Here is a 21,837-nt window from a genome sequence, read left to right on the forward strand (position 1 = left end):
TATCAGGCAACTGAACCATCCTACCACAACCAGAGAGCAGTGCTGAACTACGTCTACCATCATTGGTGACCCTCGGACTATCCTTGATCGGACTTTACTGGCTTACCTTGCACTAAACTTATTCCCTTATCATTCAAGAGGATTGTATGATTTAGAGAAATAAAGTTGTTAAAAAAAACCCACAAAGGTCTGCAGAAAGCAAAGGACAGAGATGTAAAATTAGCGTCTGATCCAAAGGGAGACAACATTTATTTTCAGTTCAACAAGTTTCAAAGGTCAGTTTAGCTCATTGTTACAATGTACCAAGGTTTAATGGAGGTTTCACCCTCCAGTTTAAATTCCATTAGGAATATTTTTGGAGGACCAAGAACTAAAAGGTAGACACAAAATGTTGGAGTAACTCAGTGGTCAGACAGCATCTCTGGAGAGAAGGAATGGGCGACGTTTTGGGTCGAGACCCTTCTTCAGACTGAAAGCTTTTGTTGCGTGCTAACCAGTCAGCGGAAAGACAATACATGATTACAATCGAGCCGTCCACAGTGGTACAGATACATGATAAGGGAATAACGTTTAGTGCAAGGTAAAGCCAGCAAAGTCTGATCAAGGATAGTCCGAGGGTCACACAATGAGGTAGATAGTAGTTCAGGACTGGTTGTGGTGGGATGGTTCAGTTGTCCTGATAACAGCTGGGAAGAAACTGTCCCTGAATCTGGAGGTGTGCGTTTTCACACTTCTGTACCTCTTGCTCATGATTGAGAGAAAATTGATTGGATGGTAATGAGCTGCAGTTGTTCTGCTCTTGAATTAAAGAGGACTGCAGAATCGTCGCAAAGGCTGCAGAAGAGAAAGGTGAGAGATATCAACTTAGCATCTGATCCAAAGAAGATGCTAAGGGCGGCACGGTGGCGCAGCGGTAGAGTTGCTGCCTTACAGCGAATGCAGCGCCGGAGACCCAGGTTCGATCCCGACTAACGGGTGCTGTCTGTACGGAGTTTGTACGTTCTCCCCGTGGACCTGCGTGGGTTTTTCCCCGAGATCTTCGGTTTCCTCCCACACTCCAAAGACGTGCGGGTTTGTAGGTTAATTGACTGGGCAAATGTAAAAATTGTCCCCAGTGGGTGTAGGATAGTGTTAGTGTGCGGGGATCGCTAGGCGGCGCGGTCCCCGGTGGGCCGACGGGCCAGTTTCTGCGCTGTATCTCTAAATCTAAGATTGAGTTTCTTTAAGCGTGCTGGGGGTGCAGTGGTAGAGTTGCTGCCTCACAGCGCCAGACTCTATCATCACCACAGTTTCCTCTCACGTCCCAAAGGGTTGGTAGACTTCAGACTTTAGAGACACAGAGTGGGAAATGGCCCTCTGGCCCACTAGGTCTGTGCTGACCAGCGATCACCCCGTACACAAACACCACCCTACACACTAGGGACAATTTATAATCTTTTACTGAAGCCAATTAACCTACAAACCCCCGGTGCATCTTTGGAGTGTGGGAGGAAAACCGGAGCACCCGGAGAAAGCCCACGCCGTCAAAGGGAGAACGTACAAACTCCGTGCAGACAGCGCCCGTGGTCGGGATGGAACCCGGGTCTCTGGCGCTGTGAGGCAGCAACTCTACCGCTGCGCCACCGTGCCGACCCAGGTTAATGGGCTTCAAGAATTGCTCCTGGTGTGTGAGCAGATGGTGGAATCTTGGGGGGAGTTGAAAAGAACGTGGAGAATTAAAAGAAATAAGATTAAGGTAGATGAAAGTTTCATTTATTGCCACCCGGACTGGGCAGGAGCACATGGGGGCGATGGCTGGGTGAGGTTGAATGGTGGTGCTGGCTCGAAGGGCCGAATGGCCTACTCCTGCACCTATTGTCTATTGTCACCTTGTCCCGTATTTGGGAGTGAGGAAAGTTGGCAACAGTCATCCTGGGTCTCCTCCACTGTCAGAATGAGGCCAAATGCAAATTGGAGGAAACAGCACCTATTTCCTTCTCTCCACAGATGCTGTCTGACCCGCTGAGTTACTCCAGCAACTCTGTGTCCTTTAATTATAAATCTATATTGTAATCCTTTCTTTGAAGCGTGCGGTTTAGCAGGACTGGTTGGATCACTGATTGATTGAGGGTTAATCTCCAGATGTGACCAGGCAGCTTGCTAATGGTTGCTTCTTTCTCAGTACACGGTGCACAAGCAGGTTCCAGGACACGTTCAGTTTAGTTTAGAGATACAGCGCAGAAACAAGGCCCTTTGTCCCACCGAGTCCGCACCGCCCAGCGATCCCCACACACTAACACTACCCTACACACACACACCGCCCAGCGATCCCCACACACTAACACTACCCTACACACACACACCGCCCAGCGATCCCACACACTAACACTACCCTACACACACACACCGCCCAGCGATCCCCCACACACTAACCACTACCCTACACACACACACCGCCCAGCGATCCCCACACACTAACACTACCCTACACACACACAACCGCCCAGCGATCCCCACACACTAACACTAACCTACACACACTAGGGACAATTTTACATTTACACCAAATCCAATTAACTTACAAACCCGCACGTCTGTGGAGTGTGAGAGGAAACCGGTGATCCCGGAGAAAACCCACGCGAGGTCACGGGGTGAACGTACAAACTCCGTACAGACGGCGCCCGTAGTCGGGATCGAACCCGGGGTCTCTGGCGGCAAAGCAACAGAACACGTGAACAATGTGAACAATGTAATAAATGAAAGAAAAAATCAGTATAGAAATACAGACACATATACATGCAGATATGTATATACATGTGTATATGTGCGTATGTGTGTGCATGTGCGTGTGTTATGTGTGTGTGTATATGTGCGTGTCTGTGTGCGTGTATATGTGCGTGTCTGTGTGTGTGTATATGTGCGTGTCTGTGTGTGTGTGTATATGTGTGTGCGTATGTATGTGTGTGGGTATATATATATATATATGTACACACACAACACTATATCTACAGAATGTTTCCTGTTGTTTATGATCTAATTTACAGAGCACTACGTTGACCTGTTGTGTTGTGTGGTAAGTTTGCTGTGGTTCAGCCTGGGACAGGTGGCAGTGATCACTCCTCTCTCTCTCTCTGTGCTTATTCACAGAGTGCTGGAGTAACTCAGCGGGACAGGCAGCATCTCTGGAGAGAAGGAATGGGTGACGTTTGGGGTCGAGACCCTTCTTCAGACTTCTCGACCCGAAACGTCACCCATTCCTTCTCTCCTGAGATGCTGCCTGACCCGCTGAGTTACTCCGGCATTTGGTGAAATAAATACCTTCGATTTGTACCGGCATCTGCAGTTATTTCTTACACTCTGTGCTGTGCGGTGGTTCATCTCTCTCTCTGTTGCTGAGTGAGTTTGCCATGGTCCCAGGCGGGCAGTGACCACTCTCCTCTCCTCTCCACTCCTCTCCTCTCCTCTCCTCTCCTCTCCTCTCCTCTCCTCTCCTCTCCTCCTCCTCTCCTCTCCTCTCCTCTCCTCCTCCTCTCCCTCTCCCTCTCCTCTCCTCTCCTCTCCTCTCCTCTCCTCTCCTCTCCTCTCCTCTCCTCTCCTCTCCTCTCCCTCTCCTCTCCTCTCCTCCTCCTCTCTCCCTCTCCTCTCCTCTCCTCTCCTCTCCTCTCCTCTCCTCTCCTCTCCTCTCCTCTCCTCTCCTCTCCTCTCCTCTCCTCTCCTCTCCCTCTCCTCTCCTCTCCTCTCCTCTCCCCCTCCTCTCCTCCCCTCCCCTCCCCTCCCCTTGCAGAGCCGCTGGTTGAGTCCGCGATGGGACTGGATGATGTATCACAGCTACAGCTGCCCGCCCACAACAAGCGCCGCCTGTCCACGGTGTCCCAGAGCCGGCTGGAGGGGCAGCTTCTCCGAGGAGGGGGTGGACAAGCCGGCCGAGGCGCAGAAGGCCCCGGGGTGTACACCATCTCTGGGGAGAGGCAGCTGGTGGCGGAGAGGAAGAGGGAGAGGAGAGTGAGGGGGGCGGCCTGGCCCAAGGCTGGGACACACGGATCCTGTGTCGCCCACAATCGCCTCCGCCAGGACCACCGCCAAGGACTGCCCCACCTGTGCCCCGAGCCCCCATCAGCTCCCAGCACACCTTCGACATGGACCAGGCGCCCTCCAGAGAGCCCACACGCCACCGCAAGAAACTGGAGCGCATGTACAGCGTGGACAGGGTGTCAGGTGAGTGGTCCACCTGGGACTGGGACCCATCTACACTGGTCCACCTGGGACTGGGAACCATCTACACTGGTCCACCTGGGACTGGGAACCATCTACACTGGTCCACCTGGGACTGGGACCCATCTACACTGGTCCACCTAGGACTGGGACCCACCTACACTGGTCCACCTGGGACTGGGGAACCACCTACACTGGTCCACCTAGGGACTGGGAACCACCTACACTGGTCCACCTAGGACTGGGACCCCACCTACACTGGTCCACCTAGGACTGGGAACCATCTACACTGGTCCACCTGGGTCTGGGACCCTTCTACACTGGTCCACCTGGGACTGGGGACCCATCTACACTGGTCCACCTGGGACTGGGACCCATCTACACTGGTCCACCTGGGACTGGGAACCATCTACACTGGTCCACCTAGGACTGGGAAACCATTCTCCACTGGTCCACCTGGGACTGAGACCCATCTACACCGGGTCCACCTGGGTCCGGGAACCATCTACACTGGTTCATGTGTCACTGGGCTACATCTACACTGGTCCACCTGGGACTGGGGAACCATCTACACTGGACCACCTGGGACTGGGCTACATCTACACTGGTCCACCTGTGACTGGTCCACTATCAAGGTCCTACACCCAACCTTCATGTGCTATCTCAGCGGCACGGTGGCACAGCGGTAGAGTTGCTGCCTCACAGCGCCAGAGACCCGGGTTCCATCCTGACCCTCTGGTGCTGTCTGTACGGAGTTTGCACGTTCTCCCCGTGACCGCGTGGGCTTTCTCCGGGTGCTCCGGTTTCTTCCCACACTCCAAAGACCTGCAGATTTTTAGGTTAATTGGCTTCCGTAAATTGTCCCTAGTGTGTAGGATAGAACGAGAGAGCAAGTGATTCGGACCTGGTGGGTCGAAGGGCCTGTTTCCATGCTGTATCTCTAAACAAAATTAACCATTCAAGATGTGAGGGCAACTCACAGAGTGATACAGCGTGGAAACTGGCCCTTCAGCCCAACTTGCCCACACCGGCCAACATGTCCCATCTACACTAGTCCCACCTGCCTGCGTTTGGCCCATATCCCCCCAAACCTGTCCTATCCATGTACCTGTCCAAATGTCTTATAAATGTTGTTATAGTTCCTGCATCAACTACCTCTTCTGGTTAATTTGCTGCTGTAAATGAGTCAAAGTGTAGGTATTGGTAGAATCTGGGGGGTGGGGGGTTTGATGGGAATGTGGTGAGGTGGGGGGGGGGGGGGGGGAAGAAGATTTAATAGGTACCTGAGAGGTAACGTTTTCACACAAGGGGTTGTAGGTGTATGGAACAAGTTGCCGGAGAAGGTCGTTGAGGCAGGTACTATCACAATGTTGAAGAAACTTTTGGACGGGTACTAGGATAGAACAGGTTTAGTAGGATTTGGGCCAAACGCATGCAGATGGGCCTAGTGTAGATGGGGCATGTTGGGCAAGTTGGGCTGAGGGGCCTGTTTCTACACTGTATCACTCTATGACTCTGTACGACTCTATGAAGTGGTTAGGGTAGGATTAGTTAAATGGGTGATGGTTAGCATGGAGTGGGTGGGCCGAATGGCCTGTATCTCTGTAAGCTAGGAGAATGGCGTGCTGTTGTCTGGCCTTAACAGCGACATCTGACTGGAAGCAACACTGAAGGTTGTGGGGCAGGAGTAGTTTGATATCGGCCAGGCTTCTAGTAATCTAGAGTCGGCCTGTGGCGTACTGTTGGTAGCTTGTAATGGTCACGTCACCCTACAATGTCTTGGGCCCTACACACATTCCCATTGTAGATGTGGGCCCGATAGTGGACCCTGACATCATGTACATCCTTCCTACACACCAGCTATCCATGTTCTCCAGAGACGTTGCCTCACCCGCAGAGTTACTCCAGCACTTTTGTCTCTTTTTTTTCTTTGTTGGTGACACGGCATCTGTAGTTCCTTGTTTCTATGTCTTGGTTCAAAGCCGCGAACATTCTTGGTGTTTGATAGTTCACTCGGCTATCTCTAAGGCCAATCTCCTCTCCTCGGTTTAATGAATGACCGTGCTCAGTCTCCAGCCAGCAGTCCTGTTGTAGGTCGCTGCCCGCCCTGCTTTAGGGTGGACTTTACTGCATTTCCCACATCTGTCTTTCTCTGGGTAATTCTGACCAATGTCTGGTTTCTTTCAGACGATGTACCAATCCGGACCTGGTTTCCAAAAGAAAACCTTTTCAACTTTCAGACAGCCACCACCACCATGCAGGCGTGAGTACGGAAACATCGTCCTCGTTGTTTGTTACTGTGCGGTTATAGAAACACAGACAAAAGGTGCAGGAGGAGGCCATTCGGCCCTTCGAGCCAGCACCGCCATTCATTGTGATCATGGCTGATCATCCACAATCAGTAACCCGTGCCTGCCTTCTCCCCATATCCCTTGATTCCACTGGCCCTTAGAGCTCTATCTAACTCTCTTTTAAATTCATCCAGTGGTTTGGCCTCCACTGCCCTCTGTGGCAGAGAATTCCACAAATTCACAACTCTCTGGGTGAAAAAGTTCCTTCTCACCTCAGTTGTAAATGATCGAATGGATGTGGCCGGGATGTCTCCATTCGCAGGAGAGGTCCCAGACTCAGAACAAAAGGATGTTCCTCCAGGAAGATGAGGAGGAATGTTTTTAATCAGAGGGTGATGAATCTGTGGAATTCATTGTCACAACGGCTGTTGAGGCCAAGTCAATGGATATGCTTCTTGATAGATTCTTGATTAGCACAGGTTGTCATGGGTTATGGGAGAAGGCAAGGAGAATGGGTTAGGAGGGAGAGATAGATTGGCCATGATTGAATGGCAGAGTAGACTTGATGGGCCGAATGGCCTAATTCTGCCCCTAGAACTTATGACCTTACATGAGTCTGGGGTGGTGGGGATATTCAGCTGCAGGAAGGTAAAGTAGGAAAGAAGACGATGTGGAAATTTGGAAATAATCTCATTGAAGACTAGAGGAAATGTGTAGGAAGGAACTGCAGATGCTGGTTTAAACTGAAGATAGACAACAAAAGCTGGAGTAACTCAGTGGGACAGGCAGCGTCTGTGGAGAGAAGGAATGGGTGATGTTTCGGGTCGAGACCCTTCTTCAGACATATGGAAATATGACTGTTAGAACGTAGAACAATACAGTACAGACTGGAAAAGGGTTCTGACCCCCAAACATCATCTATTCCTCCTCTCCAGACATGCTGCCTGGGCCGCTGAGGTACTCCACCGTTTTATGACTTGGAATGGGGGGGGGGTGGAGTATGGGGGGGGGGGTGGAGTATGGGGGAGGGGGTGTTATGGGGGGGGGGGATGGAGTATGGGGGGGGTGGAGTATGGGGGGGGTGGAGTATGGGGGGGTGGTGGAGTATGGGGGGGTGGAGTATGGGGGAGGATAGAAAGGGAGGGGGGGTGGAGTATGGGGGGGGGTGGAGTATGGGGGGGGTGGAGTATGGGGGAGGATAGAAAGGGAGGGGGGGTGGAGTATGGGGGGGTGGAGTATGGGGGGGGTGGAGTATGGGGGAGGATAGAAAGGGAGGGGGGTGGAGTATGGGGGGGGGGTGGAGTATGGGGGAGGATAGAAAGGGAGGGGGGTGGAGTATGGGGGGGGGGGGGTGTGGGGGATAATAGAAAGGGAGGGAGGGGGGGATGGTGGGGTGTTTTGTAGAGATTATCAATGTTGGAGAAATTAATGTTCATACCGAAGATGGACACAGAGTGCTGGAGTAACTCAGCGGGACAGGCAGCATCTACTGTGGAGAGAAGGAATGGGTGACGTTTCGGGTCCAGACCCTTCTTCAGTGTTGCTTTGCCCTGTTCATTTCTTACCTCTCGTTCCGTCCCCTTTGCTTTCAGTCTGAAGAAGGGTCCCGGCCCTGAAACGTCACCCATCCATTCCTTCTCTCCAGAGATGCTGCCTGTCCCGCTGAGTTACTCCAGCACTTTGCGTCTATCATCCGTGCTCACCAACATCTGCGGCTTTTTTTGCCGTTGGGTTGTCGGGTGGCCAAGCAGGACATGAAGCAGAGGGTGTGGAGCGGCAGTAGTAATCTCAGCTGCTGACACCAGGTGCAACGTGACTTGGAGAATATCATTATTCCCTTTTGGCCGAGGTTCATAAACAGGAGCCGGCAACAAGCAGACACAAGCCACACGTTTACTAATGCACGGGTCTGGTCCCTTTTATCTGCTGCTTATTGCACATGAAAGGATAATGCATCTGGGTTTAGTCAGAACAGAAGCAGGCGGGGTTAAACCAGAGGGTCATGCACAGATCCATGCTCTCCCTGAACCCTAAGTAGGATTCCACTAATCCAGATCTAATTGGGTGTCGCTTCACGACTGAGTCTTCTCTCAAACCTTTCTATTGTTCTGATCAGTGATTTTTTTTTGTTGCTTAAACATGCAAAGGAATGGCAGCATTTGAGAGCTTGGTTTACTTTTATAATGAGATCACGCTGCATATTAAATAGCGGTAAGTTTAATCGGCTAGTATATGAAGAGGGAACTCCTGTTGGAGAATTTACAATTGATTGTACATTTGATGCACCAGTGATATGCCCCGCCTAGCATAATAACTACAGGGTTTCAACCAATTCACGGGTGGCACGGTGGCGCAGCGGGTAGAGCTGCTGCCTCACAGCGCCAGAGACCCGGGATCGATCCTGACTACGGGCGCTGTCTGTACGGTTTGTACGTTCTCCCTGTGACCTGCGTGGGTATTCTCCAGGTGCTCCGGTTTCCTCCCACACTCCAAAGACGTGCAGGTTTGTAGGTTAATTGGCTTGGTATAAATGAACATTTTCCCTCGTGTGTGTAGGATAGTGTTAGTGTGTGGGATAGTGTTAGTGTGTGTGTGTGGGATAGTGTTAGTGTGTGTGTGTGGGATAGTGTTAGTGTGTGTGGGATAGTGTTAGTGTGTGTGTGGGATAGTGTTAATGTGTGTGGGATAGTGTTAGTGTGTGTGTGGGATAGTGTTAATGTGTGTGTGTGTGTGGGATAGTGTTAGTGTGTGTGGGATAGTGTTAGTGTGTGTGGGATAGTGTTAGTGTGTGTGTGGGATAGTGTTAATGTGTGTGTGGGATAGTGTTAGTGTGTGTGTGGGATAGTGTTAATGTGTGTGTGTGTGTGGGATAGTGTTAGTGTGTGTGTGTGTGGGATAGTGTTAGTGTGTGTGGGATAGTGTTAGTGTGTGTGTGGGATAGTGTTAATGTGTGTGTGTGTGTGGGATAGTGTTAGTGTGTGTGTGTGTGGGATAGTGTTAGTGTGTGTGTGGCATAGTGTTAGTGTGTGTGTGGGATAGTGTTAGTGTGTGTGTGGGATAGTGTGTGTGTGTGTGTGGGATAGTGTTAGTGTGTGTGTGGGATAGTGTTAGTGTGTGTGTGGGATAGTGTTAGTGTGTGTGTGGGATAGTGTGTGTGTGATAGTGTTAGTGTGTGTGTGGGATAGTGTGTGTGTGTGTGTGGGATAGTGTTAGTGTGTGTGTGGGATAGTGTGTGTGTGTGTGTGGGATAGTGTTAGTGTGTGTGGGATAGTGTTAGTGCGCGGGGATCGCTGGTCAGTGCGGACTCGATGGGCCGAAGGGCCTGTTTCTGCACTGTGTCTCTAAACTAAAGTAAGGGAGGTGTGACAAACGTTCGTGAATGTCTGTTTCAGTCAGTATCTTTATTTTTTTCATCTCTTTATTCTTTTTTTAAAATAAAGATGTCTGTGTGTTTTTTCCCTGTTGCTGCCGACCCATGTGCCTGTCATGAAGGATATCGTAAGTACCTCACTTTATTTCCATGGCAACTCTGCGCTCTGTCGGTAGTGCACCCATGCAGTTGTTAAACCAGGGCTGACGCTGCGATCATTGCATCCTCCGCCAGGGCGTTCCGTGGTTACACCGAGAAGAAGAGGAGGAAACGAGAGAATGAGTGTGCCGCTCTCATCCAGAGGTACGCACGTTTCCCCCCCCCCCCCCGCCTCCTCTCAGCAAACACACTGCACCCTTCCACACACCAAACACACGCGGCAGAGCTGCAGCCTGACAGCGCCAGGGTCCCGGGCTCCATCCTGACCTCGGGTGCTGTCAATAGACGACTTCTTCTTCTTCTTGCGTTGGAGGCAGCAGAAGTTATGAAGCTGCTTCTGTTTCTGGTGTCTCTGTTTGTTGTCGTTCGCCTGACTGAGGTCAGTTGGCAGGGCTCACCACGGGGAGGGAGGTCGACAACGTGAGCCCCTGTCAATAGACAATAGGTGCACGACGAGGCCATTCGGCCCTTCGAGCCAGCACCGCCATTCAATGTGATCATGGCTGATCATCCTCAATCCAATGTTCTATAGATTCAGGATCAGTTCACCTCCCCTCTCACACCGGTCACAATTGGCCCTGACCGTACTCTCTTATTCCTTCTAGAACTTCCCTCGCCATTCATGGCAGGTATTCGGGTACTGATTGAGAATGATCAGCCATGATCACATTGAATGGCGGTGCTGGCTCGAAGGGCCGAATGGCCTCCTCCTGCACCTATTGTCTGTTGTCTATTGTCTATAGTACACCGTTCCTGCCTTCTCCCCATACCCCCTGACTCCGCTATCCTTAAGAGCTCTATCTAGCTCTCTCTTGAATGCATTCAGAGAATTGGCCCCCACTGCCTTCTGAGGCAGAGAATCCCACAGATTCACAACTCTCTGACTGAAAAAGTTTTTCCTCATCTCCGTTCTAAATGACCTACCCCTCATTCTTAAACTGTGGCCCCTGGTTCTGGACTCCCCCAACATTGGGAACATGTTTCCTGCCTCTAGCGTGTCCAGTCCCTTAATAATCTTATGTTTCCATAAGATCCTCTCTCATCCTTCTAAATTCCAGTGTATACAAGCCCAGTCGCTCCAGTCTTTCAACATACGACAATCCCGCCATTCAGGGAATTAACCTAGTAAACCTACGCTGCACGCCCTCAAGAATATCCTTCCTCAAATTTGGAGACCAAAAGTGCACACAATACTCCAGGTGCGGTCTCACTAGAGCCCTGAACAACTGCAGAAGGAGTCTGTACGGAGTTTGTACGTTCTCCCCGTGACCTGCGTGGGTTTTCTCCGAGATCTTCGGTTTCCTCCCACACTGCAAGGATGTGCCAGTTTCTAAGTGAATTGGCTGCTGTAAATTGGCCCTGGAGTGTGTCGGCTAGAACTAGTGTAGGGGTGATCGCTCGTCAGCACGGAATCAGTAAACTAAACTAAAGTAACCAACCTGCTGTGTGCAAGGTTCGGAGATGAGTGTCTGGAGTCCACATGGAAACAGGCCCTTCGGCCCACTGAGTCTGTGCTGACCAGCGATCAACCCGCACAATAGTTCTATCCTACACACACTGGGGTCAATTTACAGAAGCCAAATTAACCGACAATAGACAATAGGTGCAGGAGGAGGCCATTTGGCCCTTCGAGCCAGCACTGCCATTCAATGTGATCATGGCTGATCATTCTCAATCAGTACCCCGTTCCTGCCTTCTCCCCATACCCCCTGACTCCGCTATCCTTAAGAGCTCTATCTAGCTCTCTCTTGAATGCATTCAGAAAATTGGCCTCCACTGCCTTCTGAGGCAGAGAATTCCACTACAAGCCTGCACGTCTTTGGAGTGTGGGAGGAAACCGGAGCACCCGGAGAAAACCCACACAGTCAACAGGGAGAACGTACAAACTCCGTACAGACGGCACCCGTAGTCAGGATCGAACCTAAGTCTTTGGTGCTGTGAGGCAGCAACTCTACCGCTGTGCGCAGTGCCATCCTTTCTTAGAAGGTAATAAATAGTCACATTCATTTGCCGCTGCTAAAGCTAAATGAGACGGTGCTGATAGCTCCATAACTCCATCACCCATTCCTCATTACTCACACAACCACCTTGTTGTAACCGTACAAAAGCAGAGTGACTCAATAACTCACAACACGTTAGTATAGAATGTATCTTGGCTGCAGAAAATCCTAGCAACCAAACTGCAAATGATTTCTCGATAAGATTCCTGTCATCGTGTCACCCGCTGTTCTCGTTCATCCTGGCTTTTCATTGCAGATACTTTCACCAGAATAAACGTGCAATGAACCGCTGGCCACGTACTGAAGGTGTCACAAAATGTTGGAGTAATAGACAATAGACAATAGGTGCAGGAGGAGGCCATTCGACCCTTCGAGCCAGCACCGCCATTCAATGTGATCATGGCTGATCATTCTCAATCAGTACCCCGTTCCTGCCTTCTCCCCATACCCCCTGACTCCGCTATCCTTAAGAGCTCTACCTAGCTCTCTCTTGAATGCATTCAGAGAATTGGCCCCCACCGCCTTCTGAGGCAGAGAATTCCACAGATTCACAACTCTCTGACTGAAAAAGTTTTTCCTCATCTCAGTTCTAAATGGCCTATCCCTTATTCTTAAACTGTGGCCCTTTGTTCTGGACTCCCCCAACATTGGGAACATGTTTCCTGCTACTAACGTGTACAACCCCTTAATAATCTTATACATTTCGATAAGATCTCCTCTCATCCTTCTAAATTCCAGTGTATACAAGCCGAGTCGCTCCAATCTTTCAACATATGACAGTCCCGCCATTCCGGGAATTAACCTGGTGAGCCTACGCTGCACGCCCTCAATAGCAAGAATATCCTTCCTCAAATTTGGAGACCAAAACTGCACATAGTACTCCAGATGCAGTCTCACTAGGACCTGTGCAACACACACTCACTAGGGCCCTGTAACTCAGCGGGTCAGGCAGCATCTCTGGAGAGAAGGAATGGGCGACGTTTCGGGTCGAGACCCTTCTTCAGACTGATGTCAGGGGAGGGGGTGAGACAAAGATAGGATGTAGTTGGAGACAGGAAGACAGTGGGAGAACTGGGAAGGGGGAGGGGAAAGAGAGGGACAGAGGAACTATCTGAAGTTAGAGAAATCAATGTTCATACCGCTGGGTGTGATCTCACTGCTGGCCACGTACAGTAAGTTACAGTCATATCATCACGAGCATTTGGTGTAGAGCCAACTCGCAATATTTGATTTTAACCAAACATTCTTCACTGCAGAAGTTTCCGTAAGCATCTTCGAATGGTGGGGAGTCGAAGAATTCGATTTCAGAGTAAGTACTACCTGTCGTTCCACCTGTTTCTGTGAGCCTGCAAGCTTCCTATCGCCTGTTCACCTGACAGTCAGTCTGCCTGGCTGTTCACCCGACTCTTTCATTTTGTTTTCATGTGTGTTTTGTTCAGTGCAGGGTCGCCAACTTCCTCACTCCCAAATACGGGACAAGGTGACGTCACCGCCCCGCGCCCCACGTGACCTCACCCATCCAGCGGCCACGTGCTCCCGCTCCACCAATGGCGGCCGCCCGGGCTGGGAGGCGGGTTGCTATGCAACCTACGTTAGACGGCATCCGGGCCTCCATCCTACACTGTCCGGGCCTACAGTGGCCCCCGGGCCTACAATGTCCGGGCCTACAGTGTCCGGGCCTACAGTGTCCGGGCCTACAGTGTCCGGGCCTACAGTGTCCGGGCCTACAGTGTCCGGGCCTACAGTGTCCGGGCCTACAGTGTCCGGGCCTACAGTGTCCGGGCCTACAGTGTCCGGGCCTACAGTGTCCGGGCCTACAGTGTCCGGGCCTACAGTGTCCGGGCCTACAGTGTCCGGGCCTACAGTGTCCGGGCCTACAGTGTCCGGGCCTACAGTGTCCGGGCCTACAGTGTCCGGGCCTACAGCGCCCCCTGGGCCTAGTACAGGACAAGGGCATTCCCGTACGGGACAAACCAATTTAGCCCAAAATACGGGGTGTCCCGGCTAATACGGGACAGTTGGCAACCCTAGTTCAGTGTGAGAGAGTGTGTGTCAGTGTGTTTTGTGTGGGTAGTTGTGTGTGTACATCATGGTGTGCATGTGTTATGCAAGAAAGAGAGAGAGAGAGAGAGAGAGAGAGAGAGAGAGAGAGAGATCCTCTCTTGTCCCTGATGGTTTGTGATGGATTTTAGAATCCTCCAGTGCTATTTAGTTTTGGAAGGAACTGCAGATGTCGGTTTACACCGAAGATAGACACAAAAAGCTGGAGTAACTCAGCGGGACAGGCAACATCTCTGGAGAGAAGGAATGGGTGACGTTTCTGGTCGAGACCCTTCTTCAGACTGAGAGTCAGGGGAAAGGGAAAGAGAGATATGAAAAGGTGCAAAGAACAAATGAATGATAGGAATGCAAAATGGGCAGATCCACATGGAAACAGGCCCTTTGGCCCATCGAGTCCGTGCCGACCGATGATCACCCACACACTAGTTCTATCCTACACACACGAGGGGCAATTTACAGAGGCCGATTAACTTAAAAACCTGCACGTCTTTGGAATGTGGGATGAAACCGGAGCACCCGGAGAAAACCCACGCAGGTCACGGGGAGAACGTACAAACTCCGTACAGACAGCACCCGTAGTCGGGATGGAACCCGGGTCTCTGGCGCTGTGAGGCAGCAACTCTACCGCTGCGCCACCGTGCCACCCCTGCAATTGAGGAGGTGCGAATTGTTTAGGAATGTAGGGGAAGGGGGAGGAGAGGGGAGAGGTAGGTGCAAGTTCAGCCAGGGGTCAGAGGAGGGGTGGGGGTTAGGCAGGAGAAAGGGGAGGGTCGGCGTGTTTTGTAGAGGTTACGTAAAGTTGAAGAATTCAATGTTTGTCCTGCTGGGCTGTAAGCTAGCCAAGGGGAATAAGGGTTGCTGTTCCTTCAGTTTACACATTGAATGGGGAGAAATGGGTGGGGTCTTGGTGGGACAATGGGAAGAGAGACAATAGACAATAGACAATAGGTGCAGGAGGAGGCCATTCGGCCCTTCGAGCCAGCACCACCATTCAATGTGATCATGGCTGATCATTCTCAATCAGTACCCCGTTCCTGCCTTCTCCCCATACCCCCTGACTCCGCTATCCTTAAGAGCTCTATCTAGCTCTCTCTTGAATGCATTCAGAGAATTGGCCTCCACTGCCTTCTGAGGCAGAGAATTCCACAGATTCACAACTCTCTGACTGAAAAAGTTTTTCCTCATCTCAGTTCTAAATGGCCTACCCCTTATTCTTAAACTGTGGCCCCTTAAAGAGGGGAGGGGGAGGGGGGAAACTGGGGTTGAAGGGGGCAGGATCAAAGATAACAGATCAGAGCCAGATAGACCACTCGACCCTAAAAACCGTAGTATGTCACGACGCCATTTTAGGAGGCAGAAACTCGCAGAAACATTTAAGAAGAAAAATAACAAAAATCTGTGAGTTGATAGATGAGATATATTCTGCATTTTAATGGTATCATCACACACACAGTTCCCCCACAACACTGACTACACTGCGAGAGGCAGAGCGAACGGCGGGTTTTGCTTACTAAAATGGCGGACGTTACGCTCCTTTGCGTACTACAATTCAGTATGGGCGATATAGATGGAGTGGTCCATCTTGCTCCTCTAGTATCTTTGGGTGGGATTCTCCACCTGTGTGGAATCTTTCTCTGGCATCTTTCAGCAGTGTGCATTTTTACAACGTGGCGTTGACCAATGCACGTTGGCGCGGCGATAGAGCTACTACCTCACGGTGCCAGAGACCCCGGTCCTAGGCCATTCTCCTGCCTTCTCCCCACAACCCCTGACACCCGTATTAAACAAAAAGCCTGAACCAATCTGCGTGGAGGATGTGTGAGTGAGACCTTGGCAACAGCTCTGGTGAGAGTCTGTGTTTAATTGCTTATTATATCGTGCAGAGGATTGTACCAGTTACACACGCCCTGCCCTTTCAGTGCATTATTTAACACACGCTGATCTTTAACTACCTCACCACCTTGCCAATGTCAAAAACTAATTAAAGTCAGCCCCTCGGGTGGCTGTGTTAGACTTAATTATGAACATTGGGCCGCGGCGCTCGGTGGGACTTGTTGCTAATCTCTGCAGAGCAGAGGGGAGACAGCCAGATGGACCCTTGCTGTTGGTAGTCAGCACGAGCTCCTGATGATCAGGCATCTGCCTCCCTCCTCATCTCCCTGCAGCGGTACCTGACAGCAATGGACTTCTGCCACTGACCTCTCCCCTCTGCCACTGACCTTTTAAGAGAGTGGACAGGCTCGATGCAGGAAAAATGTTCCCCATGTTGGGGAGTCCAGAACCAGGGGTCAATTTGCTATTGAGGGCGTTCAGCGTAGGTTTACTATGTTAATTCCCAGAATGGCGGGACTATCATATGTTGAAAGACTGGAGCGACTAGGCTTGTATACACTGGAATTTAGAAGGATGAGAGGAGATCTTATCGAAACGTATAAGATTATTAAGGGGTTGGACACGTTAGAGGCAGGAAACATGTTCCCAATGTTGGGGGAGTCCAGAACAAGGGGCCACAGTTTAAGAATAAGGGGTAGGCCATTTAGAACTGAGATGAGGAAAAACTTTTTCAGTCAGAGAGTTGTGAATCTGTGGAATTCTCTGCCACAGAAGGCAGTGGAGGCCAATTCTCTGGATGTTTTCACGAGAGAGTTAGATTTAGCCCTTAGGGCTAACGGAATCAAGGGGTATGGGGAGAAAGTAGGTATGGGGTAGTGATTCTGGATGATCAGCCATGATCATATTGAATAGCGGTGCTGGCTCGAGGGGCCGAATGGCCTACTCCTGCACCTATGTTTCTATGTGGGAAAGAAAACTGCAGACGCTGGTTTAAATCGACGGTAGACACAAAATGCTGGAGTAACTCAGCGGGTCAGGCAGCGTCTCTGGAGAGAGGGAATGGGTCGAGACCCTTCTTCAGACTGATGTCAGGGGAGGGGGCGGGTTCCCCTGACATCAGTCTGAAGAAGGGTCTCGACCCGAAAAGTCACCCATTCCTTCTGTCCAGAGATGCTGCCTGACCCGCTGAGTTACTGCAGCATTTTGTGTTTACCTGTGTTTCTAATCCTACTGGTATGCCTGTATATGCTGTATATTATTGTGTGTCTCTACGTCTCGGTATATAACCTCAGGCTCCTTCTTGCAGGTCTTTCTGAACGACAAGAGAAGAATCTTGGCCGCTCCTGGAGTGACCCTACACCGGTCAAATCTGAGCCGATGTGTGACCCTCGAGAGAGTAGGTTCTCCAGTAACATTTCACGTCAGATAATTGCCTTGCCTTTTTAGTTTTGTTTTTTTAGTTTAGTTTGTAGATACAGCGCGGAAACGGGCCCTCCGCCCACCGGGTCCGCGCCGACCAGCGATCCCCGCCCACTGACGCTATCCTACACCCACCCGGGACAATTGACACTTATACCAAGCCAATTAACCTACAAACCCGCACGTCTTTGGAGTGTGGGAAGAAAGCGAAGATCTCGGAGAAAACCCACGCAGGTCACGGGGAGAACGTACAAACTCCGTACAGACAGCGCCCGTAGTCGGGATCCAACCCAGGTCTCCGGCGCTGTATTCGCTGTAAGGCGGCAACTCTACCGCCGCGCCACCGTGCCTTTGGGTCAGAAAGTGGTGGGGTCAGTGTTCAGCCTGGTGGTGTGGTGGACTGCTGTATTTCTCTGGTGCAGCTTTCAAACCAGCGGTATGAATATTGATTTCTGTAACTTCAAGTAACCCTTGCTTCCCCTCTCTCTCTCTCCCCGTCCCTCCCCCACCCTAGTTCTCCGACTAGTTCCACTGTCCTTCTGATTAAATGTTACCGATTGTCCGCCTCGTTGTCACCTTGCCTTCAGTTGACAACGATCCAATCCACATTTCCTTTTAGTACCATCCACTTTGATCTGTCGTTTTCACACCTAGCCCTTCCATATCTCTCTAGACTCCCTCTCCCCTGACTCTCCGTCTGAAGAAGGGTCTCGACCTGAAACGTCACCCATTCCTTCTCTCTGGAGATGCTGGCCTGTCCCACTGAGTTACTCCAGCATTTTGTGTCTATCTTTGGTGTAAACCAGCACCTGCAGTTCCTTCCCACACACTGACATACTGTACCTGGGAACATGACACAATCGTCATCTCAAATTACTTGGACACCTTCTCTCCCTCAAAAGACGTTATTTAATGATACATTTAATGAGCTGCTTACTTTAGCTCTGTTCAGTTTAGTGTTGAAACTGGCCCTTCGGCCCACTGTGTCCATGCTGACCAGTGAACTAGTTCTGTCATCCCAGAAACTGCTGCTGTGTGGCCCTTCATGTTTGTAGGATATCCTCCTTTATCCCGTCTGCAAAGATAATAAACTTGCCCAAATTAATATCGCACAAGGTGGCGCAGCGGTAGAGTCGCTGCCTTACAGCGCTAAAGGCCCGGGTTTAATCCTGACTGCCTGTGCGGAGTTTGCACGCTCTCACTGTGACTCCTTGCATTTTCTCCGGGCGCTCCGGTTTCCTCCCACACTCAGGTTTGTAGGTTAATTGGTGTCTGTAAATTGTCTCGAGTGTGTTGGATAGGACTAGTGTACGGGGATCGCTGGTCGGCGCGGACTCGGTGGGACGGAGAGCCTGTTTCCACGCTGTATCTCTAAACTAAACTGAACACCCTGTAAATGTTGTATCCAAGTACAGCCTCATTCATCCCCACTCATTAGTTTGATGTCTCATCACTCCTTGCGATTGGGGTTAGTGGAATCTTGAGAGGAGCCCTCCTGTGGGATTGTCTACCTGTGTGGCGTCTAAGCAACTCTGCCCCCGTAGTGATCAGACAAGTTCTAGGAGCAGAATTAGGCCATTCGGCCGATCAAGTCTACTCTGCCATTCAATCATGGCTGATCTATCTCTCCCTCTCCTGCCTTCTCCCAATAATTCCTGACACCCGTACTAATCAAGAATCTATCAATGTCATGGTCATGAGATCATGTTGAAGTTGTGTAAGACGTCGGTGAGGCCACATTTAGAGCATTGCGTTCCGTTTTGAGTTTGAGCATAGTTTATTGTCACGTGTACCGAGGTACAGTGGAAAGCTTTTTTGTTGCGTGCTTATCCACTCAGCAGAAAGACACTACATGATTACAATCCAGCCGTTTACAGGGTAGGAATACATGATAAAGGGGATAACGTGCGTAACCTTCAGTGGATAACCCAGGTTCCTGAACCATTTTGCTGCCCTGCTCTTCCAGCACACAGTGCCCCCTGTAAGGCACAGTGGCAGAGTGGTAGAGTTGCTGCCTCACAGCGCCAGAGACCCGGATCCCGGGTTCGATCCCGATTACGGGCGCTGTCTGTACGGAGTTTGTACGTTCTCCCCGTGACCACGTGGGTTTTCTCCGAGATCTTTGGTTTCCTTCCACGCTCCAAACACGTTCAGGTTAGGTTAATTGGCTTGGTATAAATGGTCGGCGCGGACTCGGTGGGCCGAAGGGCCTGTTTCCGTGCTGTATCTCTAAACTAAAACTAAAATCATCAAAGCTCCCACCCCAGAATGAATCTAATCGTAGAGCTCAGATGGTTCATTAATGGAGCAAAACATTTATTGAGACAATAAACAATAGGTGCAGGAGGAGGCCATTTGGCCCTTCGAGCCAACACCGCCATTCAATGTGATCATGGCTGATCATTCTCAATCAGTACCCCGTTCCTGCCTTCTCCCCATACCCCCTGACTCCTCTATCCTGAACAGCTCTATCTAGCTCTCTCTTGAATGCATTCAGAGAATCGGCCTCCACTGCCTTCTGAGTCGCTGGTGTGAGTAGGACAGGGTTAGTGTGCGGGGATCGCTGGTCGGCGCGGACTCAGGGGGCCGAAGGGGTCTGTTTCCGCGCTGTATCTCTAAACTAAAGTGGACTATCTCCACGTGAGACGTTCTCATTGACGCTTGTAATGAAGACACAAGTAACAGATGGGCATGTTTTTGAACTCGGTGGCGAGCGTGTGTTTGATGAAATATTGATGGGGATGCTGCACGGTTGGAGTGCTGCTTGTGTCTCCATGGTAATCGCTGGCTGATCTCTCTCGTGCGTCACGCCAGGTCAGGAGCTGCAGAGTCTGTGCGCTGCTTTAGACGATGACTTTGACGACCTTAGCTGGGAGGCCGAGAAGGAACTGGAGCTGCTGTCTTGTGACGGTGAAGACTTTGTCCCGCCCAAGATCATGGTAAGTCTTGCGCTGCCCAAAACCTACACCCAAAGTGCAAAAATCATTTAGCACTGGGGAGCTCATGTTACAGTTATTTAAGATCTTATATACATCTTATATATATACATCCACCACATCTTATATACAGTTATTTAAGACGTGGGCAAGGCCACATTTAGAGTATTGTGATCAGGGCGGCACGGTGGCGCAGCGGTAGAGTTGCTGCCTTACAGCGAATGCAGCGCCGGAGACCCGTGTTCGATCCCGACTACGGGCGCCGTCTGTACGGAGTTTGTACGTTCTCCCCGTGACCTGCGTGGGTTTTCTCCAAGATCTTCGGTTTCCTCCCACACTCCAAAGACGTACAGGTTTGTAGGTTAATTGGCTTGTTAAATGTAAAAATTGTCCCTAGTGGGTTAATGATAGTGTTAGTGTGCGGGGATCGCTGGTCGGCGCGGACCCGGTGGGCCGAAGGGCCTGTTTCCACGCTGTATCTCTAAACTAAACTAAACCAAACTTTTGAGTTTGAGTTTATTGTCACGTACAGTGAAAAGCTCTTTGTTGTGTGGGAACCAGTCAACCGGAAGACAATTGGTGGTTGGGGATCGCGGGTGGGCACAGACTCGGTGGGCCGAAGGGCCTGATTCCACCCTGTATCTCTAAACTAAACCAAAATAACCAATCCATGTTTACAATCGAGTCATCCACAGTGTACAGACACATGACAAAGGGAATAACGTGAATAACGTTTAGTGCAAACCATATTATAGGAAGATGTTGTCAAGTTGGAAAAGGTGCAGAGAAGATTAATGAGGATCATTGCTGGACCAGAGGGCCTGAGCTACAGGGAGAGGTTGAGCAGGCTGGGTCTCTATTCCATGGAGCACAGGAGGATGAGGGGTGATCTTATAGAGGCATACTAAATCATGAGAGGAATAGATCGGGTAAACTCAGTCTCTTGCCCAGAGTAGGGGAATCAAGAACCAGAGGACATAGGTTAATGGTGAAGGGGGAAAGATTTAATAGGAACCTGAAGGGTAAGTTTTTGATGCAAAGGGTGGTGGGCATATGGAATGAGCTGCCGGAGGAGGTAGTTAAGGTCGGTACCATCACAATGTTTAAGAAACATTTGGCCAGGTGCATGGACAGGACAGGTTTAGAGGGATATGGGCCAAACGCACGATGGTGAGACAAGTGTGCATGGGGCACCTTGGTTGGGGCACAATGGGCAGGTTGGGCTGAAGGGCCTGTTTCTGTGCTGTGTGATTCTATGGTCTGGCAGCCAATAGCATACCACTGGCACTTCAGGTAATGGCCTCCCTTTCTCCATAAGTTCATGTTCATAAGTGATAGGAGAAGAATTAGGCCATTCGGCCCATAAAGTCTACTCCACCATTCAATCATGGCTGATCTATCTCTCCCTCCTAACCCCATTCTCCTGCCTTCTCCCCGTAACCCCTGACACCCGTACTAATCAAAAATCTATCTATCTCTGCCTTAAAAATATCCATTGGCGGCCTCCACAGCCTTCTGTGGCAAAGAATTCCACAGATTCACCACCCTCTGACTAAAGAAATTCCTCCTCATCCCCT

The 21,837-nt window shown here is 50.6% G+C and overlaps 1 protein-coding gene across 1 annotated transcript in view; it reads left to right on the forward strand.

Annotated features, from left to right (window-relative positions):
- Positions 1-21,837, forward strand: part of LOC144608444 (NMDA receptor synaptonuclear signaling and neuronal migration factor-like) — a 40,883-nt gene that overhangs the window by 2,292 nt on the left and 16,754 nt on the right. Inside the window, 12 exon segments of the mRNA XM_078426218.1 lie at positions 811-849; positions 3,764-3,867; positions 3,869-3,919; positions 3,922-4,037; positions 4,039-4,081; positions 4,083-4,194; positions 6,379-6,454; positions 9,975-9,980; positions 10,087-10,155; positions 13,268-13,320; positions 17,212-17,301; positions 20,139-20,263. Coding sequence (XP_078282344.1) covers positions 811-849; positions 3,764-3,867; positions 3,869-3,919; positions 3,922-4,037; positions 4,039-4,081; positions 4,083-4,194; positions 6,379-6,454; positions 9,975-9,980; positions 10,087-10,155; positions 13,268-13,320; positions 17,212-17,301; positions 20,139-20,263 — 884 coding nt within the window.

Source organism: Rhinoraja longicauda, chromosome 31 (assembly GCF_053455715.1).
Source record: "Rhinoraja longicauda isolate Sanriku21f chromosome 31, sRhiLon1.1, whole genome shotgun sequence".
Classification (NCBI taxonomy): Eukaryota; Metazoa; Chordata; class Chondrichthyes; order Rajiformes; family Arhynchobatidae; genus Rhinoraja; species Rhinoraja longicauda.